We start from the raw sequence: 26,949 nt of genomic DNA, 5'->3' as shown, positions 1-26,949 counted from the left end.
CTAGCGTCGATAGAAATAGCTCTCAAAGCAACTTGATTTGTGCAAGCCAAGTCTCTGGTGTACATAACGTATGAATCATTGGCGAGGCATTAAAGAGCTCATGTTTGAGCTAGTACTCGACACTAAAAGGAATTTGACAACGAAACTAGCCTCAAGAGGCACCTAGCTGGAAGCAGAGAGCCAAACCAAAGCGGCGATGCAAGTGCGCAGTTACTCTCCTAGAAAAGCACAAAAATCTGCTTCTGCGATTTTCGTAGCGTTCCGTCATGGCTTCTAGCACAGCACACAATAGCGTCTAAAATACTGTAAAATCCATGCGCCAGCAACCAACAACAAATTTGAATGTCTAACCTGCTGAGTAGTCGATGGACCGGCTTGCTGGGCGTCGGACCCGGACCCCTCCTGCGAATATGAAAGCCAGCATTTCAGCTTGTATTCAGTCAGGATTTTGAAGAATCTTAATACTTATGATGCTCACTCCAACTTGCTGTACCAAAACTCGGAAACGTAAGTATTGTCACGTGCTGGTGACGTTGAAGAACACAGTAGCAGTACTGTGAAAGACAAAACTAATGCCATCTTCGACTGGTCGTTTCTGAGCGCTCTGGTGCGCTCTCGCGAGCGGCGTTGTCTTCGGCTGGTTGAAAGAGGGTGCGCGCCCTGCGTTCGGCTGGTTCTTCTCGATTGCTCTCCTCCATCTTCGAACGCTCTGAGACGCTCCGAGCCCTGTCGTCGGATCAGTCATCGAAATTGAAACGTCATCGCAGAGCCGCGTCGCTGCTGTTGGCGACAGTCCACCGTAACCTAGGCAACCTAGGCCACTGCGGCGAACGCTCGTCCCGCCGGCGCGTCCGCCGGTTTTCGCGGCAGCGCCAGGAGCTTTCGATAAGCGAAACATCGGACGTTGGTAGTAGTCACATAGAGAAAGAAATTGTAGTCACGTGGTTTAGCATCGGCCATTGCCTCCTGCGAGAGCGAGTCGCACGTTCGGCTTGCGCACTCGTCCTCTACCTCTGAGCACGGGGAACGCCGCATCTGCCCGACTCTGCTTCGGGGGATGGAAGCGACCAGTCGAAGATGCCATAACTTTTATTGGGCGAACCTCTGCCCACAAAAACAGGCTACACTTATAGCACAACGATAGCGGCGAACACGGTCAGCGATCGTCGAAAATCTGATCAACGGGTCAAGCGCGTCGGCTTATATACATCAACCGTCGAATGTTCCAGACTAATCGTTGGGACCCGCGTGCCTTCCACAAAGTTCTACACCATTCGCGTCAGGTGATGAAATCAGATAACATAAGGTTCGGCGACAACAGACAGCGGATAGAAGCATCGATAACTTTCCAGAAACTTCGGATACATACAGGCCTGTCCCGTGCTGTGCAATAACATTTGCTAGGCGGCGAAACGTGCTCGCCCCATAAAGATAAGCGCACGTGTCATCATTACCCCCCTCTTAAAAAGCATCAACCCTATGCTGCAAGCAAACAAAAGTAATAAAGAAAAGCACTCGTAGCAAAGAAAACAACAAAATAAGGAAGTTCGTCAGCATCGGTAAAAGGGTTTAAGGCGCACCACATGGACCACTTCAGATCGTTCGCGGCGCCGTTGTGAAGGCGAAATGCCGTCTGGCACGACCTCATAGTCCAGTGCGCCAATACGTCGGATGACCTTGTAGGGTCCGAAATAGCGTCGCAGTAGTTTCTCACTGAGTCCTCGTCGGCGTATCGGGGTCCAAACCCAAACACGGTCGCCGGGCTGGTACTCGACGAAGCGTCGTAGGAGGTTGTAGTGTCGGCTGTCGGTCCTCTGCTGGTTCTTGATCCGCGGGCGGGCCAGCTGTCGGGCTTCTTCGGTGCGCTGGAGGTAGGTAGCGACGTCAGGATTCCCTTCGTCAGTGACGGGCGGCAGCATGGCGTCGAGCGCCGTCGTCGGTTTCCTACCATAAACCAACTTGAACGGCGTGATCTGTGTTGTTTCTTGCACCGCCGTGTTGTAAGCATCGTGATCATAATCAGCAGCAGCCTGGTTATGCCCACTGCAGGGCAAAGGCCTCTCCCATACTTCTCCAATAACCCTGGTCATGTACTAATTGTGGCCATGCCGTCCCTGCAAACTTCTTAATCTCATCTGTCCACCTAACTTTCTGCCGCCCCCTGCTACACTTCCCTTCCCTTGGGATCCACTCCGTAACCCTTAATGACCATCGGTTATCTTCCCTCCTCGTTACATGTCCTGCCCATGCCCATTTCTTTTTCTTGATTTCCACTAAGATGTCATTAACTCGCGTTTGTTCCCTCACCCAATCTGCTCTTTTCTTATCCCTTAACGTTACACATATCATTCTTCTTTCCATAGCTCGTCGCGTCGTCCTCAATATAAGTAGAACCCTTTTCGTAAGCCTCCAGGTTTCTGCCCCGTACGTGAGTACTGGTAAGACACAGCTGTTACAAACTTTTCTCTTGGGGGATAATGGAAACCTGCTGTTCATGATCTAAGAATGCCTGCCAAACGTACCCCAGCGCATTCTTATTCTTCTGATTATTTCCGTCTCATGATCCGGATCCGCCGTCACTACCTGCCCTAAGTAAATGTATTCCCTTACGACTTCCAGTGCCTCGCTTCCTATTGTAAATTGCTGCTCTTTTCCGAGACTGTTAAACATTACTTTAGTTTTCTGCAGATTAATTCCAGAATTCCAGAAGTTTCCAGAATTTCCTCGATGTACGCGATTGTCGTGCCCTTGTTGTTGTGCTTGAACTCCTGGCTGAAGTTTGTCAGCAACACTTCAGTTTTCCCTCCATGCAGTCGAGCGATCTCTCTTGCGACGCAAATTTCATGGTCTAGCAGTAGACGTTGGTCGCCTTCGATGATGCCTTCTACGTCAGCGGGTGTTTCGGTGCCGACCGAAATAACAATGCTGGAGGGAGGCGGGATGCTCACTTGATCTTACAGCACACTCAAGGTGTGGTGACTACGAGCGCTCTCCGGCGGTATCGCTTGATCTTCCGACAGCTTTATTGACTTCGACTTCAGGTCGATGATTGCGCCGTGTTGGTTCAGGAAGTCCATGCCGAGAATGACGTCTCGTGAACACTGTTGGAGGATAACGAAGGTGGCAGGGTAAGTCCGGTCACGAACGGTAATTCTTGCCGTGCAGACTCCAGTCGGCGTAATGAGGTGTCCTCCAGCGGTTCGAATTTGAGGGCCTTCCAATGCGGTCTTAACTTTCTTCAGCTGGGCGGTGATGTGTCCACTCATTACGGAGTAATCAGCCCCTGTGTCCACTATGGCGGTAAGTGCGTGGCTGTCGAGAAGCACGTCGAGGTCGGTGGTTCTTTGTCTGGCGTTGCAGTTAGCTCTTGGCGTCGGATCACGGCTGCGTCGTGTTGAACTGAAGTTGAAACGTCGCGTCGTCAAGTCGTCTTTCGTAGGTGTAGTCTTGGCTTCCTGACTTCGTCGGGACGGCGGCGTGTCGTTATTATGTCGTCGACATGGTCTCTTCGTCGTCTTCGTCGGCAGCGGCGGAGGATCTTCGTCAGTTCGACGAACAGCAACCGCACCTCCATCGGTTGGTGCTTTTAGTTTTCCGGATATGGGCTCGCAGAGCGGCCCCGGGCTGGGCGGGTGTATGGTCGGTGCTGACGCGACAAGTACCGGCCTGGTGACGGCGAACGGGATGGTTGTCGAGGACTCCACTGAGTAGTGGCGAGGTAGTCGACGATATCGCGAGGTCGTTCGCCAATCTGTGGTCGCGGCGCGTTAACGGCGAACCCTCGGAGTCCCATCTCCCGGTATGGGCATCGACGGTAGATGTGACCCGCTTCTCCGCAGTGGTAGCAGAGCGGGCGGTGGTCAGGAGTGCGCCAAACGTCTGTCTTCCTCGGGTAGCTGCGCTGGGTGACGGGTGGGCGTGCTGGCGGCGGCAGCGGTGGTCGACGGAACTGTCGTCACTGGGCCCTGCCGTGGGCGCGGAGGGGGAACGTGACGGCGGGCTACAGCGGCGTATGTCATGGCTTGCGGCTGAGGCTGCGGCGATTAAGGGGCCACTCCGACTTGTTGGAGCTCCTCACGTACGGCGTCGGCAATCGAAGCCACTCGAGGCTGTGATGACGGGAACAGCTTCTGTAGCTCTTCCCGCATGGCCGCCCGGATAGCCGCGCGCAGGTCTTCGGTGGCCAGTGACTGAACTCCGGCGTAGCTTGTCAAATTCGTGCGGCGGTTGAATTGCCGGTTCCGCATTTCCGGTGTCTGCTCGATGCTGATGGCTTCCCGAAGAAACTCGTCCACAGTCTTCGGTGGGCTTCGTACCATTCCGGCGAAAAGTTCCTCCTTTACACCACGCATCAGTAGCCGGACGTTCTTTTCCTCGGACATTTCCGGGTCGGCGTGGCGGAATAGGCGGCTCATTTCCTCCGTGAAGATCGCGGTTGTCTCATTAGGTAGTGTTAGATACGGGACGCTTTCCTGAGCGTAGTTCGAGTACACCAGACCACATCAAATCGCGCCACTGCTAATTAAGAAGCGCAGAAGCACGGATACCACATTCCCGAGGCGTGGCACGTGCAAACAAGTTGGCGTCACCCTCCTCGTGTGCCGCAGGTGGAGCTATTCACTGCTTGACTCTTTCCGAACGTGAACAGAGAGCCTGGCACTGCTCCAGGTAACGTGGGTCCAGAGGTAAGACGGCTGTAAGGCACCGTGAAATTCTGCCCGCCTTGGTCTGCCGTCGCCCGCATCTGCCTATTGTGACGGCACATTGCAAGTTAGGAAGGCAACACCGCAGGGAGAAGTAAAGCCTCGGACAATTGGGGACCAAGCAGCGACCTTCTCCGCCGGGTATGACAGCATCGCACGGGCGCCTACCTTTGGCCGAAAATGGCGTCACCTGAGCGGGCTTTCCCATTGGCCGAACATGACGTGCCTTCGAGACACCGAAGGGCTTAAAAAGACGTGGACGGAGAGCATTCCTAGAGCATTCCTTGATTTATCTCTTTCGAGCGTCTTGCCACGGGCCGCAGCGTCCGAGTTGCTGCCGGCCCGTAATAAATTTAAGACTTTTAATCGACTCTCACTGTAAATGATCTAAATAAACCTCCCAAGTTTTTCATCCCGAAGTCCTCCTCAACTCTTACAACTGGTGGCAGCGGTGGGATCCCCTCCAAATGCAACAACTGGTAGCAGCGCTACGGATCAACCTTCGTAGAGAGAAATCCTCAGGAACCCGGAACAGCGAAAAGGAGCCTTCGTCCAAAGGAGTCCCGAGCAACTTGGAACACCGAAGAAGAGAGAGCCTTCGTCCAAGTAGTCCTGAGGAACTGGGAGGAGCGAAGAAGAGCGAGCCTTCGACCCAGGGAGTCCTGAGGAAGCGGGAACAGCGGACCAATCAACCAGATGGCAGGGTGCTGCAACCGTAAGTGAGCGCTGGGTTTTTTTCCTTTTTGATTCGCCAGACTTCAAATGTTGTGTGTTCGTTTTGATAGTTCTAGAAATCGGGAATTTGTTGCATTGGGTGTTTGCACAAATTAATTAAGGAAAACAGTTCTAACCACCAGTCGGGGCAGCTGCCATGGACCTTAGAAGGTTGACGATGTTAGACTTGTTCTTGGTGTGCGACGACTTGGGAGCTGAGGCGGACGAACAGATTAAAACGCCAGCTATCATAAAGGCGATTAAACATAGTGGCAATGATGATAAAAGCATTGGGCTTGCTTGGGAGGTGATACATGAACCACGGGAGCGTGAGCGTTGTGAACGTTAGCGTCGTGAACGTAAGAGTGAGCGTAAGCGTCAAGAACGTGAGAATGAACCCGAACGCGAGTATCAAGAACGTAAGCGTGAGCAAAAGTACGAGAGAGAGATAGCAGCATTGGAAAAACAGATACAATATTTTCAGCACTTAAAGGAACAAAGGCAACGCCTGTCTGAAAATTCTGTAGGCAGTAGAGAGCACAGGAATGAGGAAGTGTCTAGCGGATTTTCGCCAAAATCCGACGAGAAGAGTAGTGCCTGTGAGATTGGCTGCACATTCATAGGTGAAAAGGAAAGGCTAGCTGCTAACGATGCCTTAGTGGCAACAGAGGCCATTAAAGGCCGCAGTGAGAGTGACGAGGTGCTGTGCCAACAGATGACTGTAGATACAGCTAGGCCAGCTGCGAACAAATTAGCACAGTTACCACGCGTGTGCGCCGCTTGTAATGTTAGCGAGGTTGCTAGCGAAGTAGAGAGTACTGCTGACTTGACAGACGCGAGCACCCATGTCCAGTCAGATCTGCGTGCCGAAGTGATGTGCCAGCTGGACGATGCAGTTGAGGGTAGTTCTCAGGATTGCGAGCTGCGTAGCTCAAGAGAACACAACTGCATTGTTCAGGGATCGGTGCAGCTCTCCGTCAGTCTAGGTAGCCTAGATAGGGATGATTCAGTTATTAATCATTCGGACTGTGTGCGTGAGACAGCGATCGATACCGACGGGATGTGTGCCGATGCAAAGCGTGAGCTGGGCAATGCAGTAGAGGGCAGTTCGCAAGAGTGCGAGTTGCATAACTCGAGTAAAGCCTGCTGCATTGTTCAAGAGCCGGTTGAGCTGTCCGCCATCATCAATCAATCAGACTGTGCGGGTAAGAGACCGATCTGGGCCGATGAGATGTGTAACGGCCAGCACGAGGCACGAGAAGGTGGCATAAAAGGGAATTCAAGGAGAAAACGCCGCAGAAATAAGCGCCCTAAAGATAGGAATGCGGTGACTAATGTAGCGCTGCCAAAGACGGCGAGAGACCCAAAAGGGCAGGGCGCGAGGAAAAAGGTACGGTCGTCCTTGACGACGTGTGCGCATCAAGAACGTTCGAGCCACAGGTCAAAAGGAGACCGAGAAGCATGTTCTGCAAGGACGCGGACAAAGGGCACGGGGCAGTTAAATTCCTCGTCGTTCCGTCGTTCTTTTCGAAGCGCAGCGTGTAGTACAAGGAAGCGCAAGGTGGCAAGACGAGACCAGGTGGGGAGTAGTGACGCGGTCAATCGAGTTCGTGTTGAAAGCAGGGCGCCAGGACGCAAATTGGCTGGAGACTGTAACGTCTTGGAGGAGCTGATAGTGAGTCAGCCCTTTTGTTGTTCTTTGGTAGCCAGAATAGCTTTCAAACCACGACCACCTCGGGCACGGCTCCAAGTATGAGTCAGACGTAAACATTTGGAACGGGAGGCCAAGAGAGCTTCCGTAGAAGTAAAGCGTGTTATTTTGTTTTATTTTTGAGCACAAGGATAATTTACGCGATTTAAGTTTCTTTCAATATGTAAAGTATGAGCTCTGTTTATGTTTAGTTTGAGAAGCTCGAGATTTGAAAGACGCTTTTTTTTATTAAACATGTAGTATCGCGAGGTGTTCATTAATAAGTAGATAGGCTTTCTTTTTTTGTGTGTGAGTAACCTGAGTGTCAAGGTTATCGGTGAGAGGCCTATCGTAACGCGCGTGTGTATTAGTTAACCTTCTTTTTTTATGTGTTCTTTAGTTTCTAAGGTTAACCGCGTAGGTTTTCACTGAGTGCAAGATTTGCACCGAGAAGCGTTCTTAGTTCCATTAGCGCGTGTCCTGTGTGAACGGAAGGATGCAGCTTTATGACTTGGTTGCTCATGTGTCTTGAGGGCAGCCGTATTCTGACTTCTTTAGTGAGCGTGCGTAGAACGGGTTATTAGCAGACGCATTTTTTAAGGGTTCTATGGAGTGCATAGGTTACGCAAATTATGTTGTCGTTTATGGTACTATACGCAATTATTCTAAAAACACAAATCTGAACATTCGTATTTTGAATAAGCAGAACCGTTGCTTCTTTAATGTCGCCTAGTGGTAACAGCTGAATTTGATGTCTTTCTTTTTAAACAGTGGGCAAGCGTAATTAAAGTGTGTGCTACTCGTTAATCACGTTTTACTATCTCTGGTTTGCTGCAGCTACTACGCACTCTTGTTTCCTAAGCTGTCGATTGGTTTTTTTTCTCATCACAATTCGAGAATGAAACGTCGAACTACCATATTTTTGGGTGTACAAGCCTCCACCGCATATAACCTTCGCCCCCAATTGCAACTGCACGGCAGCAAAAAGGAAAAGAGATCAGCGCACATGAAAGAACCACCCACAGCAACGCTCAGTTCTTCGCAAAAACAGTCTACATTCGCAGAAAGCGTTGCTCATCCAAGTCATATCTCTGGCGAGCGGCTGTATTCCTCCATTCCTCGGCGGTGCTGACAAAACTGGATACCCACATCGGACTTAACCGCAGACGAATCAGTCACGTGACATGCGACGTGAATCGGATCGCTTCTCATCTAGCGTTCACACGACAGCGGATGAGAGTGCGGACTTGGCAGCCTTGGCCAGGGCAATGGCGATGGAGGAAACGCGACCGAACCGAAAATTGCAAGGCTGATTTGTCATACCGCCGTATCGTGAAGGGTTTCACGCAGAGCGAGATAGCACCGTGGAACGGGTAACGTGACTAAGTTTGCCGGCGCAGCGTTGGCGATGGGCCAAACACTGACAGCAAAATGGTGACCCACAAAGGGGAGGATGATTGGCGCCCACGAAGGAGGAAATATGACAACTTGAACACGCAGGAGTGCGGAGGGGGTGGGGTTCCCCAGGATACAAGGAAAGTTCAAAATTTCGAAGAACCTTGCCTTCAGGCGCGGCTTCACGGTGGCGCCGCTGTGAAGCCACACTTCAAGGCAAAATTTGTATATTCAAATTTCTTATTTATTTTCTCCAGGGCTAAAAGCTGCGGTCAACAGCTTGACAGAGGCCAGGAGATAAAATAAAACGCAGGGTTTTTCTTAATGCGCACGTGGAGCCCCACCTCGATGTCCATGTAAAACCATAAACAGATACATATAAGCAGATAACAGTGGTATAAAAATAACGAACCATCAGAAATACTATTAGTGTAATCATATCCAGCTTTTCTGGACACGTTCCAACTAGCGCCTCAAGCAGGCCCGACACAAAGCTAGCGCGTTTTCAATGGAACGAGCGGGTTTTTCGCCAATAACGAATGCTGCAGGTCCATTATTGGTAAAGGCAGGTGACAGACGTGTTCTGGAATCAAATCCACACGAGCCAAATGCAGTGACCACGCTATGGCACGTAAGAATTTTGTTCCCACAGTGGTTAAAGATTCAGCAATGGAAGCCTATGGAAACGACGAAAATTTGGACTCATTTTTCGAGGCAAGAACGATGCCTGTGATAAAACTACGGAGTCTATCGAAATACTCAGTGCAGCGTATATAATCCGCAGACAGCTTTCGATTGATGCCTATCTCGCCTCTCCACACATGGCGCAAGTGTGTTTCCAAAAGCGATCTTTGTAACACTGTCGAGAAAACTCGCGTGGTATCTATAAAAAGATGTGCGTATCCTTAGGCGAAACGTTGGAAGTGGCCGAGTGGTAAAATCACGCGCACCTACCTTCCCGCGTCACGCTGGCCGCGGTTCGCTTCCCGCTTAGCACTTTCTTTTAAGCCACATAAGACCTAGTTTTGTAGTCTCTCTGTCACGGAACTCCTCCGGAGAACACTCTGGCCGAAAGAATGGACTAGGCGACAGGTGTACCCACGCAGATGCACATTTAATACAACCCACGCGACACGAACAGCAGCACACAAACCTAAGAAAACTAACACACAAGATACAAAAACAATCAGTACACACGAACTGGTAACACTGCCACTAGCGTTCTATTGAGAGTGGTTGGCGTTCGTGCTCACGTCTGGTTCGGTGCGGATGTGGCGTGGTGTGGGTCCCGTAGCCGGCGTCGGAGTGGCGTTCGACGTTCGAGGGCTGGCGTCGCTGGAGGCGTCGTTGGTTGCGTCGTACACGCTCCCGGTCCAAGCGCCCGTGGAGGTGTGGCCGATGATGTTGGCGTTGGGGCACCACCCGGAAGGGTGGCAACAGCGGTAGAGACACCCTCGGCCGTAGCAGGTGGTGGCGTCCTTCGTGGACTCCCCGGAACGGGCTCAGGAACGGCAGGAAGTCTGCGGTGCAAAGCCGTAGAACGCGAGCTCACCGGAGCACTAGCCGGCGTCGCTCTCTTCCGGTCGAACCGTCCCTCACCCGCCGAGTCTCCGCTGTTTTCTTCTTCCCCCCTGCGTCTCGCCCTTCCTCGCCCTTTTATAGCCTTCTTGTTAGTCCACGTAATCCTTCTCTTCGTCTTCTTCTCTTCTCCACCAATCATTGCTTTCCATCTCACCGGATATTTCTCCACCAATCATCTCTTGTCACCTCACTGAGAACTTCCTCTTTATCTTCTTTCGTCTTCGGTTATTCCACGTCACTCTTAACGCCATCCTCGTCGTCTTCTTGAAACCTTTCTTTGACTACCATGTTATTTTATCTTCCCTCTTATATGTGACACTCTCACCAGATGGCAGAAACACAAAACTCAAGATTTGCTTTCGGTTCTGGTTTTCCAGTGGTGCTCTTGAAATATGTTTTCTGTCTCCTTCCTAATAGGTAGCAGTGTCGTGTTCATTTGTTAAGTCATCACTTTTATGAAGTTTCTATTCATTGGACGTCATAACTAGAAGCTTGCACATGGCTTTGTGTTATGCAAAAAAAAAACTTTTGTGCTTTGTAGCGTGGAACCTGGGAGAACAAAATGGCTATTCTTATTACGCTCTTCTGCAAGGTGCGCTTTCTTCGACTTTCGACTGTCCATAATGGCACACACTCCAACCGAATCAGGTCCACCTGGGCCACAGTGCTACCCGGTGGCCAGTGCCATTCCTATGCAACATTCGTGTGGAACAAAGGGTCTGCTAGGCTGAGTCGTGGCCCGAACGTCAATTATTTCTAAAGATTCATCCAAATAAGAAATGCACCAATAGGAGAAGATGTACAGCGTGTGGATTAATTGCTACTGTTAACGTGTTTCATTCAGCCAAGTGGTATGAATCCGTAGGTGTGGCCGTAAAATACCATTTGAATAAATGTCCCGTGCTGTGTCTGCCCCGGTCGCTCTGCAGAGAAGCTAGCTTGGCTAGCCGTCAGCAGTTAGGATCAACATAAGGTGTCCCTCGTTCGGTGCATTTCTTTGTAATACGCAGCTTTATTTGGCGAGTACCCCAGCAATTTGGTAGCAAAATCGTGCAAAATCGTGTCTGATAGGCCCAAAAACTTGACAAATTTCCCATATAAATACATAGGTCTTCAAAAAAAAGGGTTGGGGTGGCCAACTTGAAATGGGGAGGGGCATCAGCTAAATTTGGGCGTGCTACAGGGATGGGCCAAGCTGAATTTGGTAGTGATGTTGGAGTAGCCCAACCTAAATTTGGGGTGAAACGGTAGTGAGCCAAGCTGAATTTGAGGCTGACATGGGGGTGGCCCAATCTAAATTAAGGTGATATAGGGGTGGGTAAGCCTAAGTTTGAGGGAATATGGGGTAGAGAGAGAGTAAACATTTTTCTTGGGCGAATACAGCTTTGGAGAGGCGTCCTCATTCCAGAATGCCTTGAGCACGGGCTGCGTCCTGGGCCCTCGCAATCAGCCATTGCTGATCATCAAGGTCGGCGCTGGCTAAGGCTCTCTCCCAAAGCTCGTTAGTGGGGTAAGGGTTCGGAGGATGTAATTGTGCCACTGTGCAACCCGCTACTAAGTGCCTGAAGGACCCGGGCTCTGCGCAGAAGCGGCATTGTTGAGAAAATTGTGTAAATTGGAGTAGCCCGTTCTATGGGACCTTGCGCCCCGTAGCTCGCAGGACCTTTCTATAAAGTTACTCCATCCATCCATCCATGAGGTGATTTCTGGTTGGGTGGGCGAATGTGTTAACCTGAAGAGCTCGGAGAAATCACTCCTGCTCTCTAGGTAGTGACTTGTGTGGGTGCTTGTAGTGTTGTGTGATGTCTTGGTACGAGATTGAAGGGTACATGCGCTCGGTTTGAGAGGGAATATGGGGGATGAGCCAGCCTAATGCTGGCCCACCCCTCGATCACCTCAAATTTAGGATGGCCCACCGCCAATCATCCCCCAATTTATGTTAGTCCACCCATATATCAACCCTCCCCCAATTCAGCTTGGCCCAGCCGCACATCACCCCCATGGTTAGGTTAGCCCGTCCCCATGTCACGTCCGAATTTAGTTTGGCCCACCCCCCATATCAGCCCCAAATCCAGGTTGGCCCAGGCCAATATCATCTCCAAACTTAGGGAATATGCGGGATGGGCCAGCCTAAGTTTGGGGCTGATATTGGTCTGGGCCATCCTGGATTTGGGGCTAATATGGGGGTGGGCCAAACTAAATTAGGACGTGACAGGGGGACGGGCGAACCTAACCATGGGAGTGATGTGCGGCTGGGCCAAGCTGAATTGGGGGAGGGTTGATATATGGGTGGACTAACCTAAATTGGGTTATGATTGGCGGTGGGTCATCCTAAATTTGAGGTGATCGAGGGGTGGGCCAGCGTTAGTTTGGGACTGATATGGGAGTGAGCCAACCTCGACTTGCAGGTGGTATTGGAGTGGGCCAATCTAAATTTGGTGGTATTGTGTAGGCGGGCCAATCTGTATTTGGGGGTGATATGGGGTTGGTCCTACCTAAATGTGGGGGCAATCTCGGAGTCCACCAATCTGAATTTGGGGGCGATATGGGGGTAGGCCAACCTAAATTTTGGGGTGCGTCGACTCGAAATTTGGGGGATGATTTAGAGAAATTCGTGGGTGGACCAACTTGAAAATTAGGGTTCGTCCAATTAAAATTTGGGATTGGGCCAACTTGAAGTTTAAGGCTGGGCGAGAGGAAAATCGGGCGTGGCTGACTTTAAACTTGGGGGTGGGCCAATTTAAATTTGAGGGTGTGCCAAATTGAAATTTGGGGGTGGGCCAATTGAAATTTGGGGGTCTGTTTACGAATAGTTAGACAACACCAGTGGTGTTTCTGAATCTTTTTCATCATCGCAAAGTGCGTATATTAATAATTGTTACCCAATACCCCTCAAGGTTCAATATGGGGATCCACAAGAACAAATCGCAGACCGAGCTGACGATTTTCACACCAATGCCATCGCTAACACTAGTCGCTCGTGCTAAACGCAACACAAGCTTACAACGATCATAATTCAACTTTCAATCGCACGCTAGTGGACAGGCTGTCAGTTCACAATTTCGCCAATCATCTGGATAGGAACCTTGCTGGATGTTTCACTGTCATGTTGCGTCGTTTTTCATGAAGGCCATCTCCTGAAGAGAGAATATATTTTTGAGATTGACGAGGCAAGCTAGTATATTATATAACTCATATGAAGCAAATGTATGAAGGGTCATAGTGATTTTTCAAAGAAGTGTAAGTAAATGAGATTTGAGATGATATTGGTTCGACCGGGCATGATAACGATATTTTTCCCGCCTGTCACAGTGCTATGACCGAAAACCTAATCATTTTGCTCAAACGTGTTGCCCCATACTACATGTGCTAAATGTACAAAAGTGCGGTGCGTGGTCACAGCTTCAAAGCCAGTCTATTTTCTTTACTGTTGTTGAAATTGTAGTAATGTGGAGTTTTCCTCTTCAGAAGAGTGCGAAAAGAAAAACAAACATTACAGATGGTAGCTGAGTGCAAAGTACATTGGAACATCTGAAATCAGGAATTATCTTTAATTTGCGGGTTGGTCTTCTCCGCTGGTAGATCGCTGTCCGATCACTTCAACGAATTTTGTTTGTGTGCAACTGCAGCAAAAATAAAGATACTACCATTTAATTGCCAGGACCTTTATGCCCTCCACACACACAAGAAGGACACCAGATAATTGGCAATATCAGTTTATAAACTGATATTGTTTTGCTAATTTCAGTGTAGCAAGGTGTCTGTGAACGGAGCATTTTCTTAGTATCAGTCCAGCGTTAGCAGTGAGAAGCAGTTCGGTCGGCCATGAGGGCATACTAGCCATTGTAGCGCTTTACTGTAGAACAAGTGAAATGCTAAAAACATAGTGTGCCTTGTCCTTTTCGCAGATCGTCCACCCATTATGTTATGGTGACGATCAACGTTGTGCGTGTCAGGCCTCCTCATTTTTAGCGTCACTATCGCGAGAGTGGACAAAGAAAGGAAGCTTTCTTCACAATCAGCACCAGCGGGATTCCAGCACTCGTAACTGCTGCAATTTGCATTCAGTGGCTGGGCATGCTAACCACATCCGTGGCGAGAGCACGCAAGAAAAGCAGAGCTTTGGTCGCCATCACTACCACGAACCCATGTCAATACAGATATAAGTACGTGCAGGTGATGGGTATGCTAGCTTCTGCGCTAGCACCTGCCGCCGCCACCTTAGATTTTCCATGCATACTGCTTGTTTTCATCGCAGACGCATGCAGGACAAACGCGGATAACTAAAGAATCTCAGTGCCCTTCCACTCTGTGAAGAAAGATGACCAGAAAAGCTGTGTATGTGGGCCCCTGAGTGGCGAACTGCACCTCCGCCCTATGTCGGCCCGGCATTGCACTGTCTTCGGGATCGGCCCACGCATGGGGAGTGCTTAACGCCTGCTTCACCTCCGCCGCGGGTCCGCCCGGCATGACGTTACATTCGGGATCAGCCCACGTATGGGGAGCGCTGAACGCCTGCTTCACCACCGCTGCTGGTCGGGCCGGTACTACGCTATCTTCACGATTTTGCTCTACACGCGAGCCAAACATTAAAAATATGCGAATGCCACGTAACTGGACAGAACCAAGGTAGTGTTGTTTGCTGTCGCTTGGAGATACACAGATTACCTTTCTTCATTCCGCCTAATTAGATCATTGTCCTAATTATTTCATCAACTTCTCCATTATTATAATTAGATAAAACGTGTAAATAAGAAAATTGTAGAGCGACATAAAGTACTTCCGAACATCTTTCTGTTGCTCCATACGTGCTACATGAACCTGTTTTTCCGAGCGTAGAAGAAGCCCGCGAATATAGGCAGAGTGCCTCGAGTGGCCATTCGTGCAGCAATATCGCGCGATCACATTACGTCGGTTACCCTGTACATACCGTGGTAAACACATCCCAATCCGTGCACCTCCATTTTCGTAGTGGTTTCAAGGCGATTCAAGACAGGTAAGAAAGGAACGTACCGACAAGCCCACTACACTAGAACAATGGACGCAAGAACTCATGGAGGGCGCCCGCAACGCGACCAAAGAAATAGAAACAGATATCCAGACAATCGGGATGGACGCTAAGCTCGCTCACATGCTGGAAGCGAAAAGATCCATATTGCAGAGATGGCGTACCCAGAGACTCAATAGAAGACTTAGGAAAAAGGTCGCACTACTCAACAAGGACATTGAGCACCACTGTGTGGTACTCTCCAACCAACAATGGGACGAAGTATGCGCAAGGGCCGATGGCAGCATGACGTCGGGAAAATCCTGGAACCTGCTCAAACACCTTCTTAACAAAGGTCAAAGCAGGAGCTTCCATACCAAGGCGGCTGACAAGATAGCGAAACGCGAGCTGAAAAACTCCAACGAGCAGGAATTTATGGCAAGACTTGCCGAGAGATACATGCCACTCTCGAGCAGCCACGAAAACGAGGCCGAGGCACCCGGTTCCCCGTACACGGGCGCGGACAACCCCGATCTCGACGAACCCTTCACCCTGGAAGAAATCAGGACCGTCCTTCAAAACCTGAATGGAACATCGGCTCCAGGTCCAGACGGTATTAGTAACAAGGCTCTTCGTAACTTGGACGAAGACTCCGTACGGTTCCTAGTGGAACTAATCAATCAGGTCTGGGCTTCCGGTAGGGTCCCGCCGGAATGGAAGAACGCCACCACGGTTCTCATCCCAAAGCCCAACAAGCCCTCGGGCGTCGAGAACCTCAGACCCATATCACTGACGTCGTGCGTGGGTAAGGCTGCGGAACACGCCGTTCATAACAGAGTGTCCAGATTCCTCGAAAACAAGGGACTGTTACCACACGCCCTCATCGGTTTTAGACCCGGTCTATCAACTCGAGACACCATGATTTTAATCAAGCATCAACTCATTGATGACCCCATTAGAAACGCTAAGGCCATTCTCGGGTTGGATCTCGAGAAAGCATTCGATAACCTCTCTCACCAATACATTGCGGACACCATTTCCGACCTCAACCTCGGAGCTAGATTCCACGCGTACGTCAAGTCATTCTTGGGCAACAGGGCGGCTACGCTCCGATTTGCCGACCTCTCCACGAAGACACTCTCGCTGGGCAGTAGGGGCACCCCCCAAGGCTCGGTCATCTCCCCTATGCTTTTCAACCTTACCATGGCGGGACTTGCTGAGAAACTCGGACAGATCCACGGGCTCGAGCACACCATATACGCAGATGATATCGCCATGTGGGTATCCAAAGGAACCCCGGGCATGGTGCAGGACATCTTGCAAGAAGCAGTGAATACCCTAGAAGAATCTCTAATCCCCACAGGACTCAGATGCTCGCTTACCAAGTCGGAGCTTACCGGAGGAAGAAGAAGAAGACGCCGTTCGAAACGGCTGCGCTCACATCGGGCTACGCATGTTTGGTTTTTCGGGCGGACCACCTTCTGGGACCGGCCCGAAACGATCACCACCATCTCCAAGAAGTAGTGCGGCGCCTGTGGAGACCAACTGCAGGTCAGTCGGACCATATTTCGGCATCTTACGGCCGATTTTCCACCTTCAGAACGTGGCGAGCTACCTTCAGTTAAAGAGCGGCGCCGGCGGGCGCGCGCGCAATTGAACATGGCGGCCTTAAGAACTCCGGCTGCGACATCGAACCCGCGACTTATTACAACGTCGCGCCTTGAAGAACAGATGGATTTCACTGCATCTCAGGTGGGTGATGCAACACCGCACCACGAATGCAATGAGGCAGCCAAGATCAACAACAACATGCAAAGCGCTACCGTGGTCAACGAAACGACCGCAGAAGCCGGATGGGAGCGCGTTCTTTCCCTGAAGGAAAAGAAAAATCTCGCTCAGCAGCGCCGCTCCGCGCAAGGAAGCGCACTGCCATCAGGTCCGACTACCAACTCGTCTAAACCCATGGCACACCGCGGGCGCCCACGACTCAAGCGTCTTCCGCCGCTACCGAAGAGTGACCTGAAGGTGGTCATCAGACCACACCAAGGGCTACCACTCAAGAATGTTACCAGTCAGGCACTGGCAAGAGCCGTCATGGAGGCGTGCGAGGACAGAACCACTGACAACGATTTTATTCTAAGAATCAAGTCAGGCTCGAACATTGCAGTGATATCCACCCCGAATCGGGATACGGCCAAGGTCATGCAAGCCATCAAATCCTTGAACATCAACGGACGACAACACCCGGTCAATGCGTACGTTACGGCAGGAGAAGACACGACGCGGGGAGTAATCCACGGGATAGAAGCACACACCCCTTCTGACGTGCTGCGATCGAACCTACGTATCCGAACGCAGGGACTGGAGTTGATCGACGCAAGAATGATGGGCGAATCACAAAGCGCCTTGCTCACCTTCTACGGCAGCCGAGTGCCAAGGTGTGTTTATTACTTCGGGGGAGAGAAACTCTGCACACCCTACCGAAATGCGGTACAATTCTGCCGTACCTGTGGCACCGTGGGACACCGCACCGACGTATGTCCACAGCCCGACGCGCATGTGTGCCGCTCGTGCGGGGTGCGAGAGCCTGCCGATGGACACACGTGCACCCCCAAATGCGCCATTTGTGGGAGTGATCATCCAACGGGTGACCGCCGATGTCCCAAAAGACTAAAGCCAGTCAGGCAGATATCAAGACCACGGCCAAAGAAACCAACGAAGACCCAGCTACGGTGGTTCGCCACCGAAGACGAGGACTCCGAGCTGGAGTTCCTTCCGGCCATGGATCGTCGCAGCCGCTCCAGAACCCGCTCGCCGTCGAGGAGCCGATCTTGTTCCGGGCAGCCGGGCCAGAGGAGACGTTCGGCATCCCGACCCAAGGTGCCTCAGCAGCAAGATCAGACGAAAAAGAAAGAGGCCCCAAGAAGCAAGTCACCAGGGATCCTACTGGCATGCAGCACCCCACAAAATAATCAGGTGAGCTGGGCGCAAGTCGCATCTCCCACTGCCAATCCTAAGAATACACCTACACCAATCACACAAAACCCAGAGTACAAGAAAATAGTAGAAGAAAACAAAATACTTCGAAACAGTTTAGCCGAGCTACGAGCCGAGTTTGAAGCTTTTAAGCGCATGGCAAACAACAGCACATCACAGCAACCCACACCAATTGCAGACCACACTTCCAAATCACCACCGCAGACATCACTGCAACAAAGTACCGCCTCCAGCGCTCATTCGTTAACGCTGGAACAGTTAGCACAAAACATGCAACTAATGTTTGCAGAGCTACACAAACTCAAACGAATGGTAGAGGATGTGCAAACAAAAGCCGCGGCTGTCCCCCGAAAGAGGGTCAGTCAAAGTCCGGGAGCTCCTACCAGGACACCGAAAGCTATAGAGCACACTGATAGCGACAGTAATATCCATGGATAATATGGCAAACAACACAAAGACCGGACACATTGAAATCTGGCAATGGAATTGCTGCACGCTACGGACTAAATTGGCTAATTTCACGCACTACATAGAATCGGCGCCAATCCCTCCCGACGTTATCTGTATTCAGGAAATAGGGAAACAAAATCCAAAACTCAAAGGGTACGAGCTTTATGCTCACCCTGACTACCCTCAAGTAGCCACCTTTGCCAAGAAGGATGTCACGATTAGCGTAAATTATTCTTTTCGGGAACCTATTCAGCATCAGATAATCACGATTTGGCCGCAGAAAAGGGGCAAACCTAAAACAATTATTGTCAACGTTTACAGTTCTCCCAGAGAAAAACAGGCGGACTTTGAAAACGTGGTGGCCACCGCGGTGCGACTCGCTCAAGGTAGGGACAAATTAATATTATTAGGCGACTTTAACGCACAACACTCAAACTGGGGCTACAATAGAGACAATCCCAAGGGCATATTGTTAGCAGACGTTGTAGAGCGCTACGGACTTTTCCAGCTAACTCAACCAGATCTCCCAACGCGAATCGGGAACAGCGTGTCCCACGACACTTCCCCCGACCTCACGTTCACCAACAACGAAAGTGAGACGCGATGGACGAACCTAGGTGAAAACCTAGGAAGCGATCACTATATCTTAAGCATATCGGTTAATGCAGCCAGGATTCGAAGAGCTATTGGCAAGGCAAGGCTATCCGACTGGACCAAATTTCGGGAAAAACAAGAAACAATCGGCAGCATAACAGACGTAGGAGAATGGGCCGAGCGGATCCGAGTTATTCACTCTAGGGTCACAAAAACATTTGAAACGACAACGGAGGCTCCAGCCGTGGATCGTCACCTCTTGCATCTCTGGGAAGCCCGGAGAGGCCTCACAAAAAGGTGGAAAAGGCAGAAGCTTAATCGCAAACTCCGGACACGGATAGCTCAGCTAGCGCAGGAAGTTAACGAATACGCACAAAAGTTAAGCGACAGCAATTGGCGTCAGTTCAGTGACTCGCTTCGGGGCACGTTGACTACAAAGAAAACATGGCGCATTCTTCGAAGTATGATTGACCCGGGAGGAACAAAAACAGTCGCGAATCGCACACTCAAGCTACTTGAAAACGAGTTTGAAGGCCGGGAAGCTGACATGATAGACAAAATTAAAGAGATATACGTAGGAACTGTACCGACCGGGCAATCCACCAAACCCGTTTACGAAGGTCAGGACCAACCGGAACTGGACGCCCCCATAACCTTTGAAGAGGTTTACGCAGCGGCACACTCCTTCAAGAAAAACACGACCCCAGGGGTAGATCAGGTCACGAACGCAATGATTCGCAATCTAAGTGATGACACGCTAAAAAATTTGACCAAATTCTTTAACGACACGGTCTGGACAGAGGACGGCGTCCTTCCGAAAGAATGGAAGGAAGCAAAAATTATTCTTATTCCAAAACCAGGTAAGCCTCGTAACATCAACAACCTTCGACCCATCTCCCTAACGTCGTGCGCGGGGAAACTCTTTGAAAAGGTTGTGCAGGTCCGGCTCTCGAACCACATAGAGCTAAACAACATGTTCCCCTCCAACATGTTCGGTTTCCGACCCCACGTGTCAGCGCAGGACGTTTTTCTACTACTAAAACACGAGGTCCTGCACCCCAACAGAGGGTCGGAAGATAAATTTGTATTGGCATTGGACATCAAAAAGGCCTTCGACAGCATCTCCCACCACGCTATTCTGGAGGGACTGGAAGCGGTGAACTGCGGAACGCGAATTTATAACTACGTGCGCTCGTTCCTCAGCCACCGCACGGCCACAATCGGATTAGGCTCCACGAGGTCCGACACCTTCAACTGTCCTGACAGAGGTACCCCTCAGGGAGCTATACTCTCTCCACTGCTTTTCAATGTAGGGATGAGAAAGCTAGCCCTGGAGCTAGATAAACACCCGAATCTCGGTTGTGCGATATATGCCGATGATATTACGTTCTGGGCTCACCAGGGGTCCTACGGGGACAAGCAAGAAACCCTTCAAAAGGACATGGTATGCGCACCCGAAAAATCGGAATTCATTCGGGTGCGTGCGAAATACGCAAGAAAGAAGGACTGGGTCCCGCTCACTCTGACTCTCGACGGGGCGCCGATTCGTGAAGTGGAGACACTCCGAATATTGGGGATGTGGATACAGCAGAATGCTGGAACATCTCACACCCTACAAAAACTAAAGGCGGTCACAGGAAACGTGGCCAGAATGATAAGGAGAGTGGCAAAAAGCAGAGACAGCCTAACTGAGGGAGAGACCATCAGCCTGGTTCACGCATTCGTAATTAGCCGACTCACATACGCCCTTCCATATCAGGCCTTGACAAACCAAGAGAATAAACAGGCAAACGCAATAATAAGAAAAGCCTTCAAAGCCGCCCTTGGTCTTCCGGAATGCGCTAGCACAGAGAGATTCGAGGGACTGGGCCTGCACAATACTTTTGACGAGTACGCAGTCGCGACGTTATATGCCCAGAAAGAACGACTTTGTTCTTCAACTCAGGGCAGGGAAGTATTGGCGAGGTTAGGCTTTCCCCTGAGACCCCAGTATTGCGGAGAGGAAACGGCACAGATAGACCGCAATGTTCGGTCGCACATCGCGGTGGCCCCAATTCCCAAAAACATGCACCCCAAGTACCATCCCGGACGACGCAGAGCAAGGGTAAAGACCCTTCACAAACGTTTCGGCATGGGACCGGGGGTGTATTATACGGATGCCAGTCGAGCCAGCTCAGACACTTTCAGCATAGTTTCTACATGCAACAACAACATAACAACGGCATCCTTCAAAACCGCCTCGGCATGCGTGGCAGAGGCTGCAGCCATCGCCTTGGCCATTCAGGACGCCGAGCGCCAAACCAATTCGGCTGTCATATTATCCGATTCACAAGCGGCTTGCCGCCTGTTTTTGCAAGGAACGGCACCCAAATCAGTAATCAAAATTTTAGGCACTCAACTGGAGGGGCACCACACTATCGTCTGGTGTCCGGCACACGAGCGACTGGCAGGAAACGCTACGGCAGACCGTATTGCTCGAGGTTTGAACGTCCGAGCAACGGCATGGCCTAGCGATGACCTTCCACCGAATTCTCGTGACATCCTCCTACAGCAAAGGCAGGAGCGGAGACGTTTTGGACATCCTCACTCCGATTTAAACAGCCAACAGGAGAGGGACTGGCGTCGTATTCAGACGAATACATACCCCAACCTGCACCACCTACACAGAATACACCCCACGAGGTTCACTGACGAGTGCCCGTGGTGCACAGACACACCCACACTAAAACACATCACATGGGAGTGTCCCAGGAGGCCTCCGCACATAGACAGTCCCATATTACACGAACATCCACTAATGAGGAATAGGCAGTGGGAGGCATGGCTTGCGGACGAGGGTCGGGAGAGCCAGTTGGCTCTTCTGGACCAAGCCCAGCGAGCCGCTCGTGCCAGTGGGGCCCTGGAATAGGGGCTCCAACCATCGTGCCTTGTTTTATTTATATTAATAAAGTTTTACTCTCTCTCTCTCTCTCTGCTCGTACGCAGACCCACGCAGAAGGGCCGCAGGCCATACTCGTGAGACTTCGATTATAATCCAGAAATTACCGTACGAACCAATTCGCGACACGCCATACCGTGCGTCGACAAAATCAGAGTCCTGGGTATGATCGTAGAGACTAAAGACGTCAATGCCTCTACGGTTCAGAAGCTCATCACTAAGAACAACAACGCTATCGGGCTCATCAGAAGAATTGCAAGTAGACACAGGGGCCTCGAGGAACATAATCTCATCAAACTCATACAGGTGTTCGTCACCTGTCACTTCGCATACGTTGCGGCAATGCTCAATTGGTCATGATCCGAAAGAGACAGACCTAATGCCCAAATCAGAAAGGTCACCAAGCAAGCCCTCAGCATTCCGACCAGCACCAGCAAAGAGAAGCTGGAGAACCTGGGCATGCACAACACCCTGGAGGAAATTGCCGAAGCCCTGCAGCGCGCCCAGCTTGCTAAGCTTTCGACGGCGCCTCCGGGGCGCTCGATCCTAGGGAAGCTAGGCTTTGCTCAAGGAAACATAGAAAAAGACTTTGCGGACCTCCCACGGGACATCAGTGCCAAGATCACGGTACGACCTGTGCCCAGAAACGTACACCCCGAAAACAACAAGGGCCGACGACAAGCGAGAGGACTATTCCTCCTTAACCAAGCCTCGGCGAACCGCGAACGCCCAGCTTTTGTGGACGCGGCTCTATAGGCGGGAAACAAAGCTTTCGCAGTGGCGGTTGTGGACGGCCGCGGATCCACAAGACATGCAGCCACGGTAATCGCAAGGAAGCCTGAACAGGCTGAACAGGTTGCGATCGCTGTGGCGCTCACAGACGACAATCTTTGCCATATCTACAGCGACTCCATAGCCGCTATCAGAGCTTTCCAAAAGGGCACGGTCTGCGCACAGGCTCTCAGAATTGTTACAAAGAAAGAGATTAAGGAACACGTCATATACTGGTTCCCGGCACACTTAGGACTAAAAATCGGCGACGTCCCAAACCTTAACGAGGTGGCACACGAGGCTGCGCGCGCGCTTACAGACCGCGCTGCTTCACCCGACCACTCGGAGAACAAGGACGCCCCCACTACATACAATGATATCACTAAACACTACTACCTACAATGTAGAGAGTATAGCACGCCACACCACACGCTCACTCCAGCTCAAGCGGTTACACTCAGAATGCTACAAACAGACACATACCCCACGCAAAAGAGACTACACCATTACATGCCTGAGCTCTACGACAAGTCTTATTGCACCGATTGAAATTGATCCTTTAAAGTATATCATTTACTCTGGCCGTGCTCGCAAGCTCACATAAACTACGAACAGGACAAGCGCAAGTTTGAAGAAGCAATCCGGAGCGAAGAACTCGCTCCCCAACTCTGGGCCGTCCAGGCGGTCCACGACGCCACCAGGAAACTAAACCTCCCGGTTCCGTCGTGGGAGACGCCCACTCCATGAGAGCCCAAAGCTCTCGTGGTCTGCTGGACCTCGAATAAAGTTGATTTCCTTCCTTCCTACAGTGTTAGCTGCATATCAAAGATGCATCGAAACAATGGACGATGACTGTCAACGTAAGCGAATAGCACGAACAAACAAACGAGCGAACAAGGCGAACGCAAGTTTTCCTTCGAGAGTTCGACCCCTAACCAAGCATAGGCTTTAACAAGCTTTTGTATGCGTGTGCATGTGTGCGTGTGTGTGTGTGAAAGAGAGAGTGAGAGAGAGTGTGTGCGCGCCCATGCATGCGTTCGTGCGTGCGAAATGAAGTACGAGTGAAAAACAATGGGCGAAAATGAACACCACGCTTGCAATAAGCTGCACCACCGCAGCAGCACAGCTGCCATGCAGTACCTAAGGTCCCTCGCAGCACGCGAAACGAGCTTTTCTTGCCAACAAATACCCCGCGTAGACAGCTTGGACCACTGGGTGGCTACGTAGCTCATTTTTGGCGAAACCCATGTAATGGCTATGTGCCACTGTGACAAGGAGTATATGGGGGACCTTGAACGTCCCTCAGAAATGACAAGTCGAAAATGGTTAAGACTCACAGTGGCATGAGTTGATGGTTCAAGTGCAGCACCTTGCTCTCCATCGGTGCCCTGGCCGTCGGTACCTGCGGGGTTCATGTCTCGGATTTCACTGCTACGCTGCAGGCGTAGTCACCACGGTTAACGCCACTCCCTCTTCGGCAGGATCTTCGGGAGGGCGCAAGAAAAACGCTCAATGCTTCTGGTCGCCCACGCAGTTCACCTTAAACGTCCGGCGCCCGCTAAATGTCGATTTGTGCTGGAAAGTGCGCGCTTCTGACGCCTCGAGACTCTCGTAAGTGTTCCCCAGCGTTCGATCCAATGACGTCATCAGAAGCTGACCGACTAGCACGAACTCCTTCTTCTTCGCCTTCTTTCGCCAGCAAATACTGCACACGACGATAAGGCGAAGCACTGGTCATAAAATTCTAACTTTTACAAAAAAAATATGGTAAATGAAACAAGCAAAACGAACCGTGTGCTAATTTACAGTTTTATCTCTAAGGGAAGCCTGTTAATTGATTAGTGGGATAATCTCGGCAGTAATATTGTTTGTGAGAGGTAAACAGCCAAAACCAAGCAATGTAACACCTACATGTGAGTCAAAACGAAAAAAATTATCGAAAGAGAAAATTACGAATAAGGTTTCATACGATTCTTGTGTGACGAAAGCCTGAAAACAGTGATGACGCATCACGAAAAACATCTGTCAAAAGAACAAGGCGTACGCGACTATTACGGAAAGTGTTCAAAAGTACATTCGCGGTTATTGTTTTTTTCGTCGTTGTCCTCGTAGCATCCTTTGGTGTAGAACAACATCGTAGCAGGTTGCGACTACAGTGTACATCGCTATTCTCACGAATAAACAATTTTATCTGCTCCACATCTAGAGTTCAGCTTTGACAGCGTGGTTCCCAGCTGTTCTTTTCCGGCGATCCTTTCCCGTAGTGTGTGCTACAGGCTTTAGCCATAGCGACGCTTGGAATTCCATCTTCAATTTCTTACCCGAAAGGGGGCCTAACATTCAGCAAAATCCTTTCATTATATTTGTTAAAGTCACTATAAATTTTCTTATTTTTATTACATGAAGCCAAGAGACAATGAATCCCGGAAAAAGATATTATAGTACTTATTTCTTTAATTCAAATGTACAAATAATAAAGAAAAAGGAAATAAATGTTAACAAAAAAATCAACTTTTCGCCATTGAGAGCGGAACCCAAGATTTGTCACAGTGTCTTTTGGATAATTTCCACCTTACCATATCCTAATTTTTCTTCCAAGATTTGTCTCCACTCCTTCGCTTAACCGCCGTATTATTTGCCAATGCCCTTTAGCGGGCAAGATCCATGGAATGGGGAAAAGGCAAGCAAGCTAGCTAGCAAACGTCTTCCTTCTTAAATGTGCGATGCTCTACCAATTGAGTTTCGACGTCGGGTATGGTATGGTATGGTATGGTAGGGTATGGTATGGTATGGTATGGAATGGTATGGTATGGTGCGGTATGGTATGGTTTGGTATTACGAACTTTATTTAGGTCCTGAGGAATCAGTCTCGGACTGATGCGGGCCGCTACCACGTCGGTACAGAGAGGCCGAGCCCCTCTGCCGTCACACGGGCCCTCTGGACAGCCCTGAGTACATTTTCATTGGATGTATGTGTGCAATAGAGCGAGCCCTGTGTTAACCATTGTCATTAACTGTCATGGCGGCGGATGTGGAACGTACTTTATGCCGCAGGCATCACGTTGAAAGTGAACTTTAGGATGAGAAGACAACAGGTCAAGGATCCCTCGTAATCTACCGCGTAACGTCAATGGTGCCAAAGCCGAGACGCTGCAATGAACAAGAAAAATAGAAAAGATGCCGATGGACTCCATATGTACATTTTTATTTACAATATGAAACCTTTCAATGACTGCGACCCCCCGTAAATTAGTAACACCGGCCGGTGACACCGAGCATAACGAAACTGTATGGACAAGCATAAAAGTAAAACACATTGGCAAGAAGCCCCACGCGTTCTTCCATCGCTGTGTGAGCTGGTGTGTATCGCAAGAAGGCTTCCGCTTCGTGGCGAAGGCGCAGAGAATGGACGCCATTTTATGCACTCGACCTTTATAGGAACAACGCTGCGGTAGTCGTATGACTGTTTAGATGTTTCTATTTGAACAGTTTGGCTAAAGTAAGCTGGGATGCGCTGTAGGTAGTAGCATCCTATGCTTACCGAAGTATGAAACGTACTCGCAAGTGCCTAGATCGACCCCTCTTGTGAACACGTGGTCGACGACACCGCCACGTTGCGTAGTGGGTACTCCGTCTCTGGTGTTTCGGCTGACGCCAAAAACTTCCTCCACGTAACGGGAGGACCACAGGTTCGCTTGTCGCTGCGTTCGAAAGAGCTCGGGCGAGTGCGATTCCGTCACGTGTGGCCGTATAAAAATTAACGTATGGGGTTTTACGTGCCGAAACCACTTTCTGATTATGAGGCACGCCGTAGTGGAGGACTCCGGAAATTTGGACCACCTGGGTTTCTTTCACGTGCACCTAAATCTGAGTAGACGGGCGTTTTCGCATTTCGCCCCCCATCGAAATGCGGCCGCCGTGGCCGGGATTCGATCCCACCACCTCGTGCTCAGCATCCCAACACCATAGCCACTGAGCAACCGCGGCGGGTTGGCCGTATAGAACGCCCAAGAACGAGAGAGCCTTCTCGTGACGAAGAAGCGCGACGACCATGGGATGACGATGGTAGCAGGAGTGGCGACGACGATCACGTGACGACGATGACGTGACGACGATCACGTGACGACGA

General features: G+C 50.5%; 1 protein-coding gene across 9 annotated transcripts in view; it reads right to left on the bottom strand.

The window, feature by feature from the left end:
* The window catches only part of LOC135911706 (uncharacterized), a 288,230-nt gene extending 263,795 nt beyond the window's left edge, over positions 1-24,435 (bottom strand). For 6 of the 9 annotated variants that reach the window (XM_070538434.1, XM_070538436.1, XM_070538435.1 and 3 more), the window contains exons 1-2: positions 24,158-24,435; positions 352-402 (exon numbers count right to left, since the gene is read on the bottom strand). In XM_070538434.1, coding sequence (XP_070394535.1) covers positions 352-402; positions 24,158-24,235 — 129 coding nt within the window. In that variant the 5' untranslated portion in view covers positions 24,236-24,435. Of the gene's footprint in view, positions 1-351; positions 403-478; positions 592-9,755; positions 10,201-24,157 lie in introns of those variants that run through there. The other 3 variants (XR_011514481.1, XR_011514486.1, XR_011514482.1) reach the window with 2 other exon arrangements.
* Positions 24,436-26,949: the final 2,514 nt, after the last annotated feature.

This window comes from Dermacentor albipictus, chromosome 5, assembly GCF_038994185.2.
Source record: "Dermacentor albipictus isolate Rhodes 1998 colony chromosome 5, USDA_Dalb.pri_finalv2, whole genome shotgun sequence".
In the NCBI taxonomy this organism is placed as follows: domain Eukaryota; kingdom Metazoa; phylum Arthropoda; class Arachnida; order Ixodida; family Ixodidae; genus Dermacentor; species Dermacentor albipictus.
The sequence above is the reverse complement of the archived record's forward strand: the minus strand, read 5'-3'. Positions and strand labels throughout refer to the sequence as shown.